This window comes from Pleurodeles waltl, chromosome 9 (assembly GCF_031143425.1).
Source record: "Pleurodeles waltl isolate 20211129_DDA chromosome 9, aPleWal1.hap1.20221129, whole genome shotgun sequence".
Classification (NCBI taxonomy): domain Eukaryota; kingdom Metazoa; phylum Chordata; class Amphibia; order Caudata; family Salamandridae; genus Pleurodeles; species Pleurodeles waltl.
In genome coordinates this window covers 766,843,240-766,865,881 of record NC_090448.1, presented here as the reverse complement: position 1 = coordinate 766,865,881, position 22,642 = coordinate 766,843,240, and the positions used below count along the sequence as shown (strand labels likewise).

The following is a 22,642-nucleotide window of genomic DNA, read 5'->3' as shown; positions in this document are numbered from 1 at the left end:
TCAAATGAATTACAGCCATAGATAGGGACTTTCTGAAACTGGGCGGATAATTTCAGTGAAATCTGACAAGAGAATTGTCTTAAAATGGTGTTATTTGACCCATATCAAGTCAAACTTTTTTTTTGCAAAGTGAACCCATCCCCCTGGGCCAGCTGTAGACATTAGCATTTTCATCAGACAGGAGTTGGAAGTGGGGGGGGGGAGGTTAACGAATTCATCTTCTCTTTTTTAAGTGATTTGGCTCCGCAGGTGGACAATAGGAAGAGCCGAGGGTGGGGGTGAAGAGTGGGGGTGTCGAAGGAGGATGGACGTGTGACAGAGGAGGAGGAGAGCGATTGTGGAAAAAAAGTGTGAGCCCAGAGGTGGAGGGGGCGGGGGGTCTGAATGGGCCACTCTGGGTGATAAAAAGCTGAGTGGACGGAGTCCGAGCTCAGAAGAAACCTGGTGTCTGAAGGAATTCGTCGTACGTCGCCTTGGGATCAGGGCCTGCACTGGCGGATAGTGCCCTTGGGGAACACAGCGCCCCAGTCCACCTCAGAGGAGTCAGCCTCCCGCATTGTTTTGGGGGGCCTCTCCACCCCACCCGGCCACTAGGACCGCGGATCTATCCATCCTGCTTTCTGGGGACTCCACAGGCGCGAGGCGAGGAAGAGGTCCACTCCTGGGCTATGTTGAGTGGAGTTAAACTGGAAAATCAAGAAGCCATGGATTGGACACACTTTTACCAGGACAGCGAGGTAGGATTTGGGATCCCTTGCGGGTTACCTCTGGCTTCGAGATTTCTCTTGTGCCTTCGTAAGGGTAGGGGCCGAAAAATCAAGGAAGTGCGCAGAGGAAAGCATGCTTGTTTAGTGTTTATTAACACAATAAAATTAGTATGTTCCAATGGCTGGTCCTATAGTTAGCAGTATTTTCCAAAATGAACTCAAAGGGGCTTTGTCTATCTAGACTTTCCACAGTACTGAGAGTGCAGCTGTGTGACATGTCGTCAACTCTGCGTTGGGACTGAATCAGTCTGTGGAACTGTCTCTTTTCTTTCAGTGGTTTATTTTGTTCTATCATGTTTTTCCCCTAAAAGTGACTTTTCGTACCCCTGTTTTTATTCAAGTTTTCACACAAACATACGCTTTTGCTGACTTTCCTTAGTCATGGAAAGCAGGCCTCCAGGCAATCCCGTTTCTCGCCCGTCATGTGGTGAGTCGAGGCTGATGTGGCCCTCTCTACCCTCGAGAGTTTCTCTGAAGTGGCGCACAACACTTTTAACAAGCTGCGCGCACCTAGTCAGGAAGGATTTCAGGAGATACAGATAGAATGGAGCTCAGTACAAAAATGAGTCCATTTTGTGGGTGCCAACCAACTAATCTGATCCGGAATTTTACAAGCTATCCAAATAGGTTCGATCTTGGGTTTAAATTCTAAGAATACACAGATGATGCCTCTGAAGCAATACATACGCTCGGGCTTGGCCGTTTTTCATATCTGTAAATAATAATAATTTGCACACGCTCAGAAGACCCTCTGCACTGTTAATAATCATGGTAATCAGAATAATTGTAATGAGTAAAGTTACATAGCATGACAGCATGTGAGAGTAATAACGTTGAACTGGAATACATGTATTTTATGCCAGGATATTTGGATTTTAAAGCACAGGGATGGCTGCGTGGCATGATGTTGGTACCAAATGAACTCTCTTGGCTGCAAGACAGCTCACAGATAAGGCAACTAAAGCTGTATCGGAGACCAATGCTTTGTTTCTATTGCCTGGTATAGCCCTCTCTGTCTTCCCATGTCGTGACAGAAGCTCACCATATCGCGTTTTTTCCCTTTACAATCTGGTGCTCGCAGTTTTTAATCTATTTATTCGTTTATGTCGCAAGATCCGGTTACATCTGTAAGTTAAGCAAGAAAGGGGAACCCTGCAGGTTGTCAGTTTATGAAAAGGCCCTATGTCGCACACTGAGCCCAGAAAGCGTAATGCAGGGGTACAGTAGAAGGCTGCAGCAGGTGCCTTTCAGGGCCGGCGAGCATTTGAATCACAGCTGTAAGACTGGCACAAATTCAGGCCTGAACCGGAAGCGAGACATAAGCCCGCTCCGTGGGGTGCACTTGCTCCCCAGGAGGCGGCACAGCGCAGTCTGGTTGCCTTTTCTTATGCAAGGAAATGGCCGCTTCCCATGACAGCGCCTTAGCATAGGGTTTACAGGGAGAGCCACAAAAAGAGGGAAAAACCTAGCAAATCTGATGCTAATGCGCGCATTTCGGGCCTACTGAATGGGAGGCCTCCAGTCTTCGTCCACTCCCTGAGGGTGAGATGGTAAACCTGGGCCTGGGGCCCGATGGTGAGCCGTGGGAAAGTCTGAAGCGAACTATGGTTGGTGCAGCAGGTGCTGTGGAGCCGGCATATAGGAGCGCAAATGGCGCGTTATTACAATTTACGGATTTCTTTTGCTACTTCAGGAAAGGGCATGTTCCTTGCATGGATGAAGGCCTACGGCTCTCTCCTGAGGCGTGTGGTGTGTCGCAGCAGGGGCGGGGAGGTGGCTTGTGGAGTCCACGGCCTTTATGTGGCAAACGATTAGTAAAAAACAACAAAAAAAAAACAACACTGCAGTAGCTAGAGCGCCAGCGCGAATGTTTCGGTGTTTAAATTATTGAAAGGCGAGTTAACGGTTCCAGCCCCTAGTGACCAGAAAGAGACCAGATGAAGCCCAGGTGGTGGCGGGATCCCACCGCCCCCTATGGGCGTTCATGTGAATGCATTTTTCAGGGAAGCGGGGATACATTTGTAACACAATGACAATTGAACCACTTGGACGAAAAAGGTGTAAAGTACCTCGGGAAGAATTTAGGGGAACCACACTGTGTGCAGTACAGCCTATGTAATTTAGGAAGTAGACTTGGTTTGACTTCCTGGGTTTATTACACAGGAAAATCGAGTTCTAATCCCGACGTCGTCACGGCACTTAAAAATATCGCGTGACTCTGGGCAATAAATGGATGTCATTGTTCCTGAACAATTAAATGGGTCCAAAGTAAAAAATCCAGATGTGATGTTTATTCCCGTTGAAGTACAGTGTCTCACCTTTCTAAGGCAAGCTGGTTCTTGATTGCACGTTTCAAACAAACTACGCACGACATGCTCTTGTAGAGATAGCGCTCGCATCTGAGGTGCTCCCGCTGGAATACAAATGACACTTTATTGTGACATTCCTTATACGAACGAATACCTAAACCCTACTCCACGGCTTTTCCCATGGTTCCAAAGCAGGATGGGTCTCTGCATAAAAACACTTTATTTGAAAATAACACGAAAAAATACATCCAGCCCAGATGTTCTGGATTTCTCTGTAAAAGACAAGTGTATAACTTTAGTTTCAGCCTTTTAAAGCTGCGAAGACAGGGTGCTTAATAGAAAATGCCGGTCGGGTCTTCACTTTGACGCTTTTCAGACTAGTAAATTGAAGATTTTTATGTACTACTATACCGTATATGTAGAAATTAAGTACTGGCAACCCTCAATCATGAGACAACAATATTTTTGAAGTTTTATAACTTCTAAAAGCGTTGTCAGTTTGTGGGGGCTCTGACTGTGAGGACTAGTCTCGGGTACTTATTTTATAAATCTCTGTAGGGTGAAAGAACAGCCAGCCGGACAAGCAGGGGTTGAGAGCCGAGACCCCAGACCTTCTTAGCAGACGTATTAACCCACCGAACTACTCTAGGTGTCGGCGTGCATGTTTCCGATCTTGCCAAAGCTCGACATGTTCTCATACATGAGACATTTTTCAAGAGCAAGAAGCCACGAACCGACATTCAAGTTTGACTCTTTTTTTGTTTTTTCTTTAAAGAAAAATAATTTAACTGCTCCTTACCCCATCTCTAATTTCGACTGCGCCAACCCCTTCCTAAACATTTATTAACTGAAAAATATGCATTTTAATGCACCTCTTCTGTCTTTTGATATTTGTGAGTTGCTCCCATTACTGCTCGGGCCCATATGTTGTCAATACCGAATAATAGAAACCTATTGCGGCTCAAGTACATGCCGGCATGTTTCTTCCTTTTCAGAACAGAGGGCTGAAGAGGCTGTTGCTCAGACAGCTTAGCAGGTTAGTGCGCATAGCGAGGAGATCTTATTCTGTACTAACAGATTGGCTCTGTATGAGAAATACTTTGCAGAAAATAGTTCGCCTTTTTTTTATCTCCGGAGAGATGCCGATGACAGAAACCGTCTATTAAAGGTAACACTTCGTAAAAAACAAATCTGCACATATTGTCTAGGTTAGTATGTATGAAAAATTGTGTCCTAAAGTGGAGAACAACTTTTGACAGCTGCAAGCAAAAAAAAACAGAAATACTTTGAAGCCTTCACAAATTTCAAAATTAAGGAAAATTACATGATTACACCAGTTCAGCTAATCTGGAGAAAAATACCAACGGAGGAGCAAAGGAACACAGTCCGAGTGGCTGCTGCTGTTCTACTGCGTTAAGTGCTGTTTTCTTACCACATAATGCATCCTAAGGCTCATTTTGGATGTGAAACTGCTTCTGCACTATGAAAATAGCGCAAACGGCAGGGTTATGCTCCGTGCGTGATTCTGCATAATCTTGTGCAACTTTGCTGTCATTTCACATAATTAAGTTACAGCAACCTTCACGAGTTACGCCTGCCCCAAATTCAAACTCGGAGCCAACCCCTAATTCTAACTCAAGGTTATCAACCAGATTTTTGTTAATAAATGCTTGCTTAACATCCCAGTTGTCATGCAGGCCGTAAACATCACAATAAATGCACCTTATCTAGCATTAGATCCTATCTGCATAGAGATGGTCCACACATGAATGCAGAGGGTTTTATGATAGATGCACAGACAATGATGACCGGTACACCTCTACTAAATGCAGAGACAAATATACCGGGTATAGATTGATATAAAAATAGATATTTACAGCAGATGCAAAGACACGAGTGACAGATGCCGACAACTGATAAACAGAAACTTGGATACAATGGCAAGATGAATATAGATTGACGGCTACCCATAGACGTCTTGAGACTGACTTCTGTGTGGACAACCAGGTCCAACTAATATGCCCACTTCTCTGACTGCAACTGCAAGAATAATCTACTTAGCCCCTAGTACTCCACCCCTACCACCTGAATATCTTATCAGTGATTTGTACACCGTTGCGTTGTCGTTTCCATGGTCTTGCAGCGCTGTCTGATTCAAGTCCCTTTACAGCCTGGTCTTGAGGACTCCAAGACAGATTGGAGTTTGTGTTGTCTTTGAGTTGGATCATCAGTAGAGTGGATGTGGTTCACATTGGACAATATTTGCTTTGTTGTGTATGGTATACATAGGAGATACAAGAAAAGAAATGTCAGACAACAACCATCAGGCTCACCTAGCCAGCTATTTTTCTTAGCTGTTTTAAGCTCAAAGAAGCATAAAGCACTTTACATAAGTGCATAGTGAAGTGGGTGGGCAAAAGTGTGAACATTTTTATCACTAAATACGCTTAATTTGTGCGAACAGGTGATTATCTGTGTGATGCAAGGATAAACCGCGGGTAGGAAAATCCCTCAAGATACTGGCAGGAAACTGATAAGAGTAAAACACATCTTTCAGAAGCAGCACATATATATTGTTTCAGTTCGTGCGAGATTCTTTCTGACTGCATTAGTCTCCATTGACTGAAAAGTCCATGAAAAAGCATAACCGCCGGAGGACAAAAACTGATGCGCATTACGCTTAAGTCTAAAAATGGAAATTATGCTGGTGTGGTAAAAATACTCCAGGGACCACATCAGGCCCTATTTTCAAAAGTTTTTGTAGGAGCAAAATGTCACTTCGAAGCCACACAATCTAGAAGATGGAATTTTATCCTCTCAAACAGGTTTGGCTCACATGGGAATTCCGCTCCTGTTGTGGAATTTCCCTATGAGCCAATCTCTTACTAGGAGAGGGTCTGTGGAAATCTTTGGGCGGGCCTACCCGCAAAAGTAGGTGAGCAACCACAGATTCAGGGGTGTATGGGTAGTTGCTAAAAGTCTGAAAGTAGTATGAACCACCCCTCAACCCCCCCTTCCCTATATGTACTCCAATTTATATTATTCAGAAATGGAACTCTCAGAATGGCAATTACAAGGGAATGATAGAGGTGCAGGGGAGGTGGTTTCTCCACTGCCCAAAAATATTTTCTGTGAGGAAAAAAAAATGTATACAACAATCATTTTCAAGAGTGAAAATACATTTGCGCCACATTTCTGCAGGTGGATAAATGCACCTGCTACATTTCCCTATAGAAAAATATCTATGGGCGTGACATCTCCCGGGAATCTTAGCAGACATACATCCCAGGGGTTCTCCGGATCAGAAACGTCATGTTTGCAACGTGAGTTGCCCAGTTCGCTTTTGCTGGAAGAAAGTTTCTTGTCCGGATATCACACCCGTGCCTATTCCAATAAGACCCCGCCTATTCCAACACCGACAAGACACGAGTACTCCAGCTGCAGCTAGACGTGAGAAAGAAGTGTCTACATGTGAGGGCTGCGGGAGTCAACTAAGTACAGCACAGCCAGTCAGTTTCAGTTTGAAATATTCATATCTTCATTGTAAGTGATCTAAATCCCATTAAACTCGATAAAAAAACAAACAAAAAACGTTGCACTCAAGAAAATCGAAATTCACCTGACAAAAAGTCAATCGTGTTTTCTTCAAAGCGTGAGAACGAAATAAAATATATCATGAGATTTTACATAAACACATTTAGGCACAAAAAACCTTGTTAGCAGATTTCTCTTTTTTTGAAGAACGCACTCCCTCCAGCGCATTTTTTCAACAATGACAAAGCATGCACCTCTGGTAAAGTTTTGCCAACCTTAAAACATCATACGAATATTTTATATAATTTATAGTATTCGTGACAATTAACAAATAATCGAAGGAGCATTTAAGTATGTATAAAATGTACGAACAGACCTCCGGGGATTCCGGAAAAAAGTTAATTTTGAGCTTCCTCCAGACATCAATATCACACATTTTAAAAGCAAGTCCAAAGGTGCAGTTTAGATTGCTGCAAAAGTGAATAATGTTATATCATATGAGGATGATTGATACCAGTTATATGGCATGTCAAGGCCCGGGAAAGAATGCCCCAGAACTATTGATTTATGGAACCAAAAGTTGGAAACTTGTCATTTGCCAACCGCCCCCAAGCCCCCCTCCACCCCCCTCCGACCTGTGACAGTACGAGTTTCTATCACGGTTTTAAGTCCTGCTGTGATTGTGCAGAGTTTAGATGCCCCACCAAAACGAATATTGTCCCATGCAGAAAATCTTTGGGAAAAACAGTTACTAAAACCATTTTTTCATCATGTATTTTCTTGCGGAGCAGCAGGTTTAGCTTGAATCCATACTGGGAATAATGAAGAATAGGTCAGTTAGATACGACAACCTGGCTCAGCTCGCCGCTGAAGCAGGAGGGTACCTAAGGGTATAAGTTCAAACACTGGCAGGGATGGGTCGGCCCGCCATCCTTACGAAGTCGGTAACTCGTGTCCCGGTAACAATACTAAGAACTGTTACATCAACAACATTCTCGAGTTGTTTGTAGTGAAGCCCGCAGGTTTCTAAAAAACACCTTTTCTTCGGACTGCTAAGAGGTTTTGCTGTTTTTCACTTAAAAAACTCTTTCCCCCCTTTCGGGTTTCTCAATCGAAAGAGTTGTTGGAAAGGGCAGTGGTTCGCCAAGATGGCGCATTATTTTCCCTCGGTTCCTGCATAACCCGATTTTAAAACGTCTTGAAAGATATAATAAAGAGATTTGTTCTCGTGAGTACAGTCTTTTACAGATAATAAGTGCATCTTTAAACAACTTAAAAACAGATGCAGATAGGTAGATTTTCAGGGTAGGTGGTACTCCAGACTAATATAATCTGAACACATCCTTGCTGGCTGTGACGATGTCTCTAGCTCTGTTTTTGGCATGACCCTTCTATTTCTGCCTTCCTTAAGCTTTCTGCAGTCTGGGCTGGGGTCACCAGAAATGAGGAAAACTTTACTGGCTAGGCATTTTCCAACAACCCGATAAGATTTCCAAATTTTGTGGAATTTACAAAATGGCAGCGTTGGTCACAGTAATCTATGAATAATGGATATTTAATGACCCTTTTCGAGCCCAACCCTCTGGCAGTGGGTCTTGCATTGCACATTTATTTTTCTCCTTTTTCTTCATATGGAAATATTTTATGGGGATGTTTGGGCAAATGCTTACACTACGGGCACTGCATATACTTATTTTTAGGTCTGATGTTAACCAATACCTTTTGACTTGTCTAAAATTATATTGATAATATACTTGTAGGAGCTGTCAGTCAGCCCTCTTCATCTGTTGGTCTGGTATTGTGTAATTCACATTTTTGTTTTGACCAGTACAGCATACAGAATGGGACAGAGGATCAGCCCACGCCCGCCATTACCTAACTTCTCTGCGAGCAAAGGCATTCTGCCCTTTCTCAAGGCACACATCCACAAAAAGTAGTTACTTTAAATACCAGGGACTACTTCTATGGTCCTTTGTGCTTGTTTGAGACCAAAAATGTTGTTTTTTAGATTGACGAGGGTCTGATAATTTGAATAAGTTTTGCAAAAAAACACGTCAAAACAAGAATTGACATAGCCAAACAGCTGGTACCCAGTGCTAGACCTATCAGTGTTGCCAATGTTTTTTTCAGTTTCTAAGTCCAGATGGCAAATTTGTGGAGGAAATTTACCACAAATGTTTGGGACTATCCACAAAATTACACCTCCGTTGGCGAAGATCAGAACTGCATTCATCAATGTACTGACGTCCAATTTTAAGGCCACATATCTAGTAGATTTTTTGCTTGCAAAAGTGCCATATCCATGCAGATAATCCTCAGGTACTGACTTTGTGGCTCACATTCTTGTAATTCTAAGGGCAGTGTAACCTTTTCCTGCCTTTAGGTGACATACACGGGAGGACATTTTTTTCTTGACTCAGACCCTCTGTTACTTATTTTGTCCCCTAATGTGCCAACAGTAAAACCAACCAGTTGGATAGACTATCCAAGGAAAGACATTGGAAGTGGTGAAACTATGAACCTACATTAATGTTTCCTTTCTTAGCCTTACTCAATGAGCGAGTTCCTAAAGGAAAGGCACTAACAGTATTTCAACTTGATTTGAAATCACGGGTTTCTCTCTAATTGTACTTCAATCATGGTATTTGCCGGCAGTTATTTCCAGGCACCACCTGAAGGAATTCGTATGACCATAACTATGGGGTACGGGGAATCCAATGAAGTAAAACCAGGCACGATAGATCAGATTTACAAAGGAGTTGCACCTGTGCGACACAAATTGACGGAAACATGGGAGATGTGGCCTAGTGGCTAGGGCTGCTGCCATTGTAATCTGGGGATCTTGGTTTCAATCCTGTCTTTGTTGCTTGACTTAACATTGTGTGATTCTTGGCAAATAACTTGGATCTCATTACGAGGCTGGCGGTCTTCAGACTGCCAGCTTTGCGGTGTCGGTCGGACCACCGCACTCCAGGAGGTCCGACTGCCACATTACAACCCTGACAGTAGGACCTCCTCACGACCACCGTCTTCCCCAGGAACACTGTTCCTGTCAGACTGACGGCTGTTAGATTCGAGGTCAGCCTCGGTATCGCTGAACTCATTGTTGCCATGCTGATCACGACTCCACTTTCGGCCAGCGTTTCCATGGCGGTCTCACTGCCATGGAAAGGCTGGTGGAAAGCCAGAGCTGGGGGCCACAGGGGGGCCCCTGCACTGCCCATGACCAATACCATAGCACTGTTCCCACTGGTCAGCCCGACGGGAACATCGCAATACAATGTTCCTGCCGGTCAGCCCAGAGGGAACATTGTAATGTGACAGTGGGAGTTACACTGCCGGCATGACAGCAGCATCCTCCCCACGGCATTGGCGGTCCTGCATTGGGACCGCCAATGTCATAATGAAGCAGTTAATCTCTCTATGTCCAAAAAATGTAATATGTATGAAAGGTATTTGTTCAGTTCCCTAAACTGTTGTACACAATCTTGTAGATCGTCTAATACATTTTCATTGTAACATACATCTCACCCTAGGTTCATAGCTAGGTTTGCACTACATAAATGCTAAAACATTCAAAGCACTGTAAAGTGCAGAAATAGATCGACTTTCACTTGAAAAAACTATTTTGCACTGAAACTTGACCCTTGTGCTGCACCCAGACCCTTTGCACCACAAACCTGCTAATGTATGGAAGGGGGGAGTGCGTGTCTGTGGTCGGCCAGTACAAAAGTTTTGGTCTTTGACGCAAAGCCATATATACTAAAATAGAGAGATCTGGCTTTGCCCCAAATCCTTATACCAAGGAAAAAACGGTTCAAGCCAGGGTTCAAGTAATATATCTCGTCATATACCTAAATTACAATCCTGGGACTGGGGAAAATCAAATTTGCTTCCAACTTGCACATGCTGCTTCCACCAGGATTTTGCTGGTGGTATATGTGCGGGAAAAAATAAAAAGCAAAATCACTGAGTGATAATGTATGCGAAAGGGGCAAAACATTAATTTGCTTACATTTCTTGTCAATTTTCTGTATACAGACGTTTGAATCAGGTACAAAAAACTCGACTGGAGTGTTTTTGGGCCCCCAATCTGCACGATCTTCTAAATGAACCACTGATTTCTCCCTTTTAAGGACTATTTCTTTCTGTGTGCTTCTATGTACATTTCACGCTCCTTTCCTTTCCAGCTCTCTGCCATCCCTGCTCCTTTCCGGCTTTCCCTCCCACTTTCACTCACTTTCCCCCAATATCTTCCATCAGAATCCAATTTTGATTCTTTTCTAGATTAGTTACATTTCTGTTTGTCTTAGGCTCCCTCCTCCTATAACTCCACGCCCTTCTTCTGGCATCCATTATGTGTTCCCTTATTTACTTGCTATTCATTTTATTCACCCGGCTCATCTTACCATTTCTCCTTCCATCCCCCATCCCATTCGGCAAGGTGTCCCAGCAAGGTGTCTTCGGCAATGCTTCTCCCGACCTCACCCACCTCCTTTTGTACCCCAGGTTCCCAATCCCGGTCCTTACCTTCTCTGGCAGCTCTCTGTCATTCCGACTTCTTTCCCTCTTTTTCCCTCCTTTTCCCCCACATTCCCCCTCATTCATTTCCCCGTGTCTCCCCTCCCTCACTGAACTCCTGGACTTGGTGCCCTCAGTCTTCCCGCCTGGAGGGGGCTCCTGCCACCCCCTGCACATTCCTGGGACGGGGCATTGATCTGAGCCGGGTGCTGTAAGCCGGACTCCTGCAGGGTGGGTGGCCCAGGGGGAGGCGGTTCCCTCACAAAGGAGAACACCAGGCCCCTGACCCCATCAATGGCTTTACGCCCCTCCAGAACACACAAGCGGCGGGAGCCCTCAAAGGCGGCCAGGCCCAGATTTGCCCGCATTTGATTGATTTTGGATCCGTTTTTGGCTGGCTGAAAAGGCTAGCGAGATTGCTTTCCAAGGTAGCCGCCGCCGCCGCCGCCTGTCTTGTCAGCAGTTGAGCTCCAGGGCCTGAGAGCCTCTCTGTGAGCGGCGGAAATTCGTCCTCTCTACACGTCTTCACTATAGAGACGACCAGAGAGTTGGAGCCAGGGAGGCAGACCCGCCGTAGGACAGAAACAGGAAGGCTTTCCTAAAACGTCAGTTAGTCTCGGACACGTCAATCCAATGCAACTTTATTGTGTATATTGGTTCAGCACAATATTACGCGGCGAATAATTTTATCAGACCTATTTTTATCTGTTTCTGTTCTTCCTTATGCCTTTTGTACTCAGTTTTCAATTTCCGTACAAAGGATTTGATAAGCTAATAATTACAATGAGGTCAAATTGAATAATGAGATGCACCTGCATGGTGCGCTGCCCCCTCAAGGCACTAGGGCAGTAAGCGTCCTTAGGGATATCTCAAAATGTTTGTTCATGTAAGTAAACCATTCTAGTTGAAAAGTGAAGGGCTATATCGAGGTCGAGTTTTTCTGACAAACTTCTGTTCAGCTATATAAACATTGGGACACTGCTTAAACCTTAAGTTCAGCTAAGAACTTCTTTTATAAGGAATGTGATTGCCTCGTCTTCCTTTTCTTAACTCTGGTTTTGTTTTGTCTTGCAGGCCTACTCCGGGATGCACAGTATGTCATCATCCCTACCCAGCAGCTCATACATGCCCGGTGACATACATGCAGCCTCAGCTGGCATGAACTATATGAACCCAGGGCTTGCCAGCTCTGTGCCGGGCATGCCGGGAGGGGGCAGCCCTGTGAACTCCCTGGCACCCAGTTCCTTGAACATCTCATCTCCGCTCAGCCAACCCATGAACATGGCTCCTCAGGGTTCCTCGTCCATGGCCCCATACACTTCCATGAACTCACTGGCATACGGGCAGGGTGGGTTGGATTATCAGCGTGACCCAAGGTCATACAGGCGCAACTACTCCCATGCCAAGCCTCCATATTCCTACATCTCTCTCATAACCATGGCCGTGCAGCAGTCCCCCAGCAAGATGATGACTCTCAATGAGATTTACCAGTGGATTACTGATCTCTTCCCTTACTACCGGCAGAACCAGCAACGCTGGCAGAACTCCATCCGCCACTCCCTGTCCTTCAATGACTGCTTTGTGAAAGTTCCACGGTCACCTGAAAAACCGGGCAAGGGATCCTATTGGGCTCTCCACCCAGATTCAGGCAACATGTTTGAGAATGGCTGCTACCTGCGGCGGCAGAAGCGCTTCAAGTGTGAACGGAAAACTGGTCCTAAGCGGATGCAGGATGAAAATAGCTCTCAGCAGCCTAGTGAGGCAACAGTGAAATCATCAGATTCCCCGGCTCCTAGCAGTGATGCCAGCTCTCCTATGCAGTCACCTGGGCTGTCTTCCAGTCTGGAACACAGTCAGGTGATGATATCCCAGCAGCAAACCAGGATGGCAGCCTCTTCTCCAAGCCTTAGCCCGGTTTCAGATCAGCAGCATTCCCCAGACCAGCAAATGTTCCATAACTTGGGGCCAGCCAATGATGACTTCCTGTCACAGCTGGGCGCTGAGGCCCACATCAAGCCAGAAACCCTTTCGCTCAGCCATCCGTTCTCCATCACTAATCTTATGTCATCTGAGCAGCAGTACCATAAGATGGACATAAGGCAGGCCCAGGAGCATATGATGAACTACTCAAGCTATGGCTCTGTTGGCACTGGCGACTATCACCCGATGACTGTCAAGCCCGGACTGGAGATGACCACGATCTCCTCTGACTCTAGTTCTTATTACACAAACATGTACTCCAGACCCCTGCTTAGCTCCTTATAATATGCATTCTCACCCTAATGTAAATACTCCATGTTGCAATATTTAAATTTGTACTGTTTTAAAAGCTCTGTTATTTTATATGGGGAAAGGTGCAGGATTGTACATGTCTTTCTGAAATGTTCTTTTTAAACTCGTTTAGGGATTTTTATAGTGCTTTTATTATCAATTGTATATTTATATCGAAATGTTTGTGTACATGTAATAATTGTACGAGAACAAAATGTACACACACAATCTCTTCCACTCACCTTCTGCTTGTCTTCCATCACCCCCTGTGCACTCCAAAGTATCCCAGCATATGCCACAATTTCACATGCAGCTATCAACGCACTTCTACCCGCTACCCTCCCTTGGGATCTCTCAGCTGTTAACTCCCAATAATCTGAGTCAATTTAAGATAGGCTTGCATGAAGATAAACAGTACCTTTGAGGAAGGGTCTTGAGAGACAGACCTTAAGAAACGCCAGATGTGCAGATGGCCAAGCAAATACCCAGGACACAAGGGCAGTCAAAGCCCTCCATCTTGTCACGATGGCTCTTTACATACTGGGACGCCATGAGTTTACAAGAATGGAGAAAGGAAAAAAAAGTGAGTCAGACCATAAGAGACTGAGGAGACTGACGGTTACATGCTATGTCCTGGATGATGGAGTATACACATTTGAAGGTTCTTAGTACACCTGTGTCCAGATATTAAAATTATATCCCAGCTCATACTCATAGGTGCTACAACGCGCCTTCGCAGCAGAGTTTATAAATCTTTCGAAAGTCATTTTTGTATTTACTGTCATAATCAACATTTTGTGTAGTCCTCTTTTAAAATGGTAAAGCTTTTGTTTGGCTACACAAAGTGTTATCATCAGAAAGCCTATTTTGAAGGGGATGGAAGCTGGCTACAGTGCTTTTTTTTTTTATAAAAAAGAAAACTTTAACAAATTAAATAATATTTATTGAGGCCTAAAAAGGCCTGTTTATGTATAGGTCTGTGTTTCCTTCGTTGACATAAAACCCTCTTTCTAGTATTGGGGTTTGATGCATGCAATCAAGGAAAAAATGTATTTGATTCTCTAAAATAAATGCATTTTGTAATTTCTCAGATATGTCTACAATTGTTTTTCATCTACTGCGTTACTTGTTGTTGGCTCAATATTTTAGTGACTTGTTTAAACGTGACCCTAACATGCCCTAAACATGACCAACAGTAGTTATACCTTGGCAAGCTGGGGCTTCACCCTAGGACCCAAATGAAGATCACCCGACTAAAGGAAGAGTTACATACGAGGGGTACATTTGTGGTGGTTGTGGTGTTGTTGAAATCTCCTCACATCCCATGCCTTCTTCAGCTCTGTCGCTCACACACCGCTCCATCTCACGCTACACTGTGCAATCCTCTGGCCTGCCTTTGTGTTGGCTGCTCTGCTCTGAACCCAGAGCTTTGGATCGCAAGGGCTCTTAGGGCCCGTACAGTTTCTTTAGAATGTGGTACTGTGATAGGAGAGTATGGACAGAAGGAAGTGTTGCGATGAGCCAATACCCACTCAGCCGCTCTCCTTCTGATGTTCCACTCATATGTGTGGCTCTAAAATAGACTTGGCAGGATACATATTGGGTACATAATTTGCATACCTGATGCTTCCGTAGGAGGGATATTCACTTTTTGATACGTCTGAAAAACAGCAACTGCTATGATGAGTGGTGTGAAATTTAATTCTAGTAGGTAATTATAACACAGAAATATGAAATGCATAATTTTTTATGGTTTAGTTTTTTTTTTTTTTTTAATATAGGTTAGCCAGTAAATGGCTTTTTAAAAAGAAAATGGTATTTCAATAGCTGTTATAGCCCGTGGTACTGGCAACGAGGATTCCTGGATGGATTGTGCATGCGGATGGTATACTACATTCGATATTTGTCACATTTATTGAATAACATGTCTGGTAAAAACTACATATGTGATTTTTACCTGGTGTGATATTTATCTACATTAAAATGAATTCATTACTTGTTAAATAGCGATGCCGCAGGGTACAGAAACAAATCATAATTGTGCAAAATGTTCACAGTGACGGCCATGATTCCAAGTCCCACGAATGGAAGGTGCTATTTACCACACACATAAATTCCGACTCTGGCGGTTTCGAATTTTATTTGATGCAAGATATGCACTTCTTATGAATTTTTGGAGAATTAAATGCTGATTTTTGTGCTTACCGCAAAAAACCCTCATTTGTCACAGAAAATACCATACTCGCCCTCCTCCCCTTTAAATTCCGACCGAGTTCTAAGACATTTTTTGCTGAAAAAGTGAGCATGAAATGCTACTCCCATTCCACAATTAATCACTTTTTATGCATTTGAGTTTCATAAGCAGCGATGCTAAAGACACACATGAAGGAAACTAAAACTAAGGCAGTGGAGGTTTCAGCAAGTGCTGTACTTTTTCATGAGAAGGTACCAGAGGACTTTGAAAATATATGGGTAATATGCGTTTCTCAGATGTTGAGCTAGCCATCTATGAATCTTCGCTTACAGAGATATGAGTCCTAAGTATAACATGGACATACAAAATTGTGCGGCGTTTTTATTGAATGGAATATATAGAGCAACATAAATCATTGAAAACACCACGCAAGTTCAAATTACTAGTGGTTCAAAATTGGATTCCGTGTGTACTGAGGTGCTCACCTTAATAAAAATATTCTTTACCTTTAGAGCTAGATGTTCTTAGTTACCACGACAATATTTAAAAAATAATTTCCCCTTCACAACCATCATTGTCGTTGCAACAGTGGGAAAAAAAACAACTTTTGTGAGTATTGTCTTCATTACACCTGCTAAAATCTGTACATTTCCTCTTAATTCCCTTCCCTTTGTCCATGTCTGCACTCTCCGGCTGGCCTACAGATGTGGTGGGTAATATGGATTAAAGGGGATGGGGGAGAGGCTGAATAGAGGAACAGACAGGGAAACAGATTGGTAGCGAGCGAGAGGGATGAAGTGAAAGCTGGGAGGTTTGTATCGTGTGTGAGTGAAAGAGAGAGGATGGCATGGAGGGGATAAATCAGAGAGAGGGCGAGAAGCAGAAAGAGAAGGCGATAGCTATAGAAAGTGGTAGGTAGAAAGAGAGAGACAGATAGAATGAGAAAAAGAAAGCTGAATGTGGAAAAGGTACACAGAGATTGAGAGGGGGAATAGGCGGAAAGAAGAGAGTTAGAAAAAGGTGGAGTAGAGGCAGATGGATGAATTAGAGACAGTGAAGTAGAGGGGGTGAGGCAGTGATGGAAAGGTGGTAGATATATACAGAGGGGTAGGGAAAGTGAACATTAAGATGCAGAGAGATAGACAATGTATAAAAAGAGCCAATCAGAAAGATATGCGAGGTTAGGAGAAAGGGCTTAGGTTAAAAAAAATATATACATTCCTTTACTATCAGTTACTGTAACAAAGAACTGAAATTGTTCATAGTTAGAGAACAAATTCTTAATTGAGCAGACCGAAAACCAAGGCATTATTATTTTCTAAAATGAATAGCACCTCTACCAATATGATAAGCAGTATTAGAAACCAAAAAATGGGAGTACTTCCCCTGAAAACCACACATAAACAAAGAATAGTATAAATATTTGGTAAAAAGAAAGGGGGTGGGAGAAAATGTGAACACAACATAAAAAATCCAAAGAAATAATGTATTATTCCAAACAAACAACTGTATGAAATAACTGGAACATTCATGCACATTTGTGATACACTTGACTCTTCGTGGGAGAACCAATGGAGAGTCCCAAGGGCAATACACATATTCGTCTCACTCAGGCAGGGACTTGAGATACCTGCAAATCCTGTAAAGATACCATTAACTACCACCACACTGACTTTCCTGAATATATCCATGTCATACTGGTTTATTTCTACAGGACAGCTCAGCACCCCAGTGAACACATTAAAGAGAACAGCCCATGTACATCTAAATCAGCAAAGATATGTCTTTTAGGTGTTTTTCTCAGCCCTCCAGTTGCACCCAGCACCCAATAAACACCAGAAACATCCAACAGAGCAAATCAGACAACACGCATTCCATTCATTCAAAACAGTTCAGGTAAGCCATTTAGGGAGATGAGAATCCCAAATGCAATTGCCATTGCATTCTAACACATGTTTTTGGCCCCCAGTTTATATTTATAATGCACTAACCCTGAGAAAATGCCTTAGACATGCCTTCTAGCACTCTCATGTGCACAATAAGGCGCCAAAGCTATATGGATAGAAAAGCACATCACCATCTTCATGCTAAATGACACCTCAGAACTAGATGGAGCACATTAGGGTAACCACATCTCATGCACTCCATTGCGCCTGCACATTAGGGACCTCTAAACTGGACGAGTGGTTCTCCACTAAGTGTCTGAGTCAGGACTTCTGCTCACCAGGAGGAGTTTGAGCTTCTTTGGTTACCTCTGACTACAAAGCTCGCAGAACAGAACTAAAGCAGTTGTCCACTTAAAAATAAAAATAAGTAAGTAGGCAGACTCTTTCGATAATACACAATGTGACTTAAAACGATTCTAGATACTGATGAGCAAGAAAGGGAAGCTCCAGGATGCAAGAAAATCCAATGAATTCAAGGAAGCTGTCTCTTCATCTGCCTTCTGCAGTAAATGGAGGCGCTAGCACACCAGACAATGGGGGCAATACCATCAATCACAGTTGTCTCAAATAACTGAAAAGTGAAGAAAAAGCAGACTCATACAAGATCAGATAAAACCAGGTAACAACGTGCTCAAACTCCTAGGCACAATAAATTATTTAAAAACTCCAGAAACACCCAGGTACAATAATAGAACCCACCTCATCTTCAGCAGCTACAGAGGCATAGCTTCAAGTAGTAAGCTGGAACTTATTGCTCTCTGCTTAGCTAAACTAAGCATCTTTCACAGAGGCAAATAGGTTTTCACGTTAACCTTGGGACAACACACCACATGAAGAGACAACGCATCTTAGACCAATGCTTCCACAAAGGGGAAACATATCTGTATGCTTTGTGAATTTTAAAAGGTATTTGGTTCATTCTAGCACACAAGACTCTTTCTAAACGATATTAAAATGGGGAGAAGGAATATGAACTAGAAAAGGAGATGAGACAGTAATATTGCCTTGCCCACCTCCATGCAGCATGGTTATAAACAACCCAGATACTAAAAGAATCACGAATAATAGTATTACTACTAGAAGTTACAAGTATTAGATGTCTGCTCAACACACATACCCTGACTTGCCTGTTTCGAACATAACGTGCCTACACTTAAGCCTCAGTTTAATGTAAAACCAGTGGTACTGCTTGAGAATAATAACCTAACACCATTCTGTCCCAGAACAAATCAAAAGAGCAAACCCATCCAAATGTACTTCAAAATGGGGATACCAGGGCCCAGATTTATGCTTTTTGCTGCAAAACTACAGCTAACACAGTTTTGCGCCAAAAAGTTTAGTGCCGTCTTGCGTCATTTAACAAAGCCAGCTGGGCACGGTATTTATTAAATGGTGCAAGCCAGTGCTAAACTTGGGCACTTGGGCTTGTATCTTCAAGAAAGATGCTAGCCAGGTGGGTAGTGGCAGTAGGGAAGGAGGGGGTTGTGCATCAGAGAATGACGCTAGCCTGGTTAGAGGCAAAAAAAATGCCTCAAACTAGACTAGTGCCATTTCCTGGCGCAGTACCACCAAAAGCATGACTCCTGTCTTAGGAAAGACAGGCATCATGCCCACCACCTCAATGGCCAGCACGGGGACAAGTGTCCCCTGGGCATGGCCATTGCACTCTGTGCCAGGGAGGGGGCCCCAAGTTAGGGCCCTCGATGGCACTTTAAAATAAAAATACTTACCCTACTTACCTGGGATGGGGTCCCCCATCCTCTGGTGTCCCTCTGGTGCGGGTGGGGGTGTTCCTGGGGCTTGGAGAGGGCACCTGGTGACCCATTCCATGGTGTTTAACCATGGAAATGGGTCCACAGGTCCCCTAATGCCTGGTCTGACCCAGGTGTTAAATAGTGGTGCAAAGCAAGCTTTGCAGTATTATTTAGCCCCTCTTACCACCCATTCATCATTTTAGAATGGGGGGATAAATATGGGGCTATGGGCATAGCACCATTTTTGAGACGGAAACGCCTACCTTGCATCTCATTGACACAAGACTCCAATATTTTGATGCTAGACGTGACTAGCATCAAAATATAAATATGAAGTTAAGTTTGCGCCAAATTTGTGTAAAAAAATGACGCAAATTCGGGACAGAGTACAAATATGCCCCTATATCCTTAAATACACATATTTGCACATACCATTTAGGACATATCGAAAGTTTGTCCTGTAGAACGCAAAGAAAGACTTCTAGAATGTAAGACCAGATCCTCAAGGTATTAAGACACCAGATAATGTCTGGATGAATAGCATTACTGCTGTTTTCCAGCAAAGCCTCGTAGTATTGTAGTTGAACATTTGTATATTTCTTACTACAGTGATCACAGTGAGACAAGTAGCAGGAGTTACTGGCTGCACTGAGATTCTAAATTTCTCAGCCATAGAGCGGCTTGTAAATTTTCACTTAAACATTTCACCTCCTCAAAATAGACGACATCTTCGGTTGTAAAACCACCCCCTAATGGATCATAACAAGCAGGATCCCTTTCTCATTTTTATTCCTCATTCGAGAGCCTAATTTTGGAATAGCTGATAAATGTGCAGTAACACCATATGCGACTACAAGTAGCAGTTATTTACTACGGTTTTATGCTGCCGTTCAAATAGCACATAGCAATGCAAAGGATTGTCTTTATGTACTTACCATTTTAAAAGCCTCTGTGCGCAAAATCGTGCACCCGATAGTGAATCGAGGACCAGATTTAGTGTTACTGGCTGCTTATACCGAAAGCCTAATTGATAGTCAAACACAACATCAAATCACGCATTTGTTATAAATACAAAAATGGACTATAAAATTCTGAAGACAATTCCAAAAGAAATAAAAACAAATGCTCCTAGCGCAAAGCCCCACAACCATTAGAAAAGAAACACCAAATATCAGGAGAGTTGCTCACATAAAAAAAAAACAGGAAAAGATCAGCGGCACAGAACTTAAATCTGCTATCGAGAAAACTAGAACAAAAATTTCTTGAATGGATGACTTTAACAAAAATGCAATTGAAGGAAAATCCAAATGCAGACAAAAACAAAATTAAATGCTGCAAACTACTACAGAGCAGTTGCAAACTAGCAGAATACTTACTCAGAGAGGATAAAGACCACTAGCAAGGGTCTCTAAGCCTCTAAAAAAGGGTTACACAGACAGCCCTTGAAAAATGAACAAGGCTGAATTATGTCAACAGTGTAACTTTAGCCTCAATTAAACGTGAAATAGAGTATGAAATTCGTATCCTCACACACTGCCCCAAACATGAGTAAACGAGAAGGCCCTGGAGGGACTAGGATCGGGAAACCCCCAAACTGGACCATACCTCCCCCACACTCAAAAGAATCAATATCAAGACATGACTCCATGATGTGGGTATTGACCATGTTTGTTCACAAGACATCAAAATCACTATTTTGTTAAAGAAGCCATATTATTACACTTCAAACTAAGCACTAGTCTAAGGTTTATAGAACATAATTTACCATAAAGTGTCACGGCAAACAATCAGTGCAAACTACAAACAAAGCTTGATCAATCAGTGGAATGAGGACTCCCTGATTGTAAGGAATGCTGAAGCACCACTGATGTGACCCTTAATAGTAAAAGGACCACATAGGCAAAACCACACGAGTCCCTGAGGAGCGGCACCAAAACACAGAGCCCTTGACCACCTGATGCACCCCCCCCCCCCCAAAACCAGGCTGCCTCTGGGTCCCCTAGGATGTGAGACCAAGAACGACAGCCCCATGTCCTACACTGAGAACTACAAGCCAATGCTCCTGAGATGGTGTGAATGTCCCTCCAAGGGTCTGGGTTATTGATCCTGTTCCGTCACCTTGGCACTGATCTAGGAAGTATTTGAAGAAGAGTCCCTCCATTGCTGACGAGGGTTATTGTTGTGAGATGCTAACATGCGCAGTGGCAATCAGGGCAATAACGTCCTTTGCCCTCTCCACCAAAGAACATGACCTGTGAAAAGGCCCAGATGCCATTAATGAAGAAATCAGCCCCTATGCCCAACAAATGTACTCCATCTGTGTGGAACATGCGTTTGCCCCTGATTAACTTTGAGAAATGTTCCATAAACTCCTTTGACTTAATTCTTCCATTTCAACATTCAGTTATAGTATTGACACATTCATGGCCCTGGACTTAACAACTCTACCGCAAATGCGACATTGCAACATGTGGGGTCAAGCAATGGTAGCATTAAGAAATGTATGCCCTAACCATGCAAACCTCGCAGAATGGACGCACACATTCCTTTCCAACCCAGCAAACTAGGTCATTGCCTCATAGAAGCAAGAACATTAGGTGTGTTAGCTGCAGTCCTGCACGACCTTTAATGTCCTCCACCAGTCCTTCCAGCTGCATTATCTTGAGGCCCTCAGTACCACACCATCTGATCTGAAGAGAACATTCTGGATGAAAACTGGCTTACACCTACGGAGCTGCCATCTGCCGCACGAAGGAATGGCTGAGCACCCAAACAACCCTGCACAGAATGCCTTCTAAATCAAAGGGAGAAAGGAGAGGGGTAAGCAACCAAACAACAATGTAACAAACCTATTTACTTCAAAAGCTGAGGGTGGATATAAAGCTTAAAACATGTGGAGGACCATCAGCAAATCTCCTTAACTTGTTGCTGTGAAAGCCTGCACCAGCTGAGAAAGTCGTTGCCACTATTCTAAATGAGTGTGAGGTATAGCCTGAGGAGTCTATGCCAATGTTTGTTAGGCCGCAGCAAGACAGCCAATAACTTATATTGCAATAGGATAATCTTTCTCATGAATAAACAATGTGGACCATGCTCTATGATGGTGCAGGGTGAGTTATGTCCTCATATGGAAGACTGGGCAGGTCTGAATATCCACGCCTGAGAACTGTAAGCCCCTGACTGGTCATGCTTAGAGCTCCCGACCAGTTCACCAACTCTAAATGCGGCAGAGAAAAGAACAATCTTGTAATGTGATGCACACACAGTGCGCAAGCTAGCCAGACGGGGGTCAGATTCAGTGCATCCAGTGGCCTCCTGCGATCATGCAGCTTGGTCCCCAACCTGG

At 43.5% G+C, this 22,642-nt stretch overlaps 1 protein-coding gene across 1 annotated transcript; it reads left to right on the top strand.

Moving 5' to 3' along the window:
* Positions 1-397: 397 nt before the first annotated feature.
* LOC138259942 (forkhead box protein A4-A-like) lies at positions 398-14,492 on the top strand. The gene is made up of 2 exons (XM_069207938.1): positions 398-737; positions 12,206-14,492. The coding sequence occupies exons 1-2, from the start codon at positions 669-671 to the stop codon at positions 13,394-13,396; spliced, it is 1,260 nt and encodes a 419-aa protein (XP_069064039.1). The 5' UTR covers positions 398-668; the 3' UTR covers positions 13,397-14,492.
* Positions 14,493-22,642: the final 8,150 nt, after the last annotated feature.

Coding starts and splice junctions, on each gene's coding strand:
- LOC138259942 (XM_069207938.1), top strand. CDS start 669: ATGTTGAGTGGAGTTAAACTGGAAAATCAAGAAGCCATGGATTGGACA. Junction 738..12,205: donor ACTTTTACCAGGACAGCGAG/GTAGGATTTGGG, acceptor TTTGTCTTGCAG/GCCTACTCCGGGATGCACAG.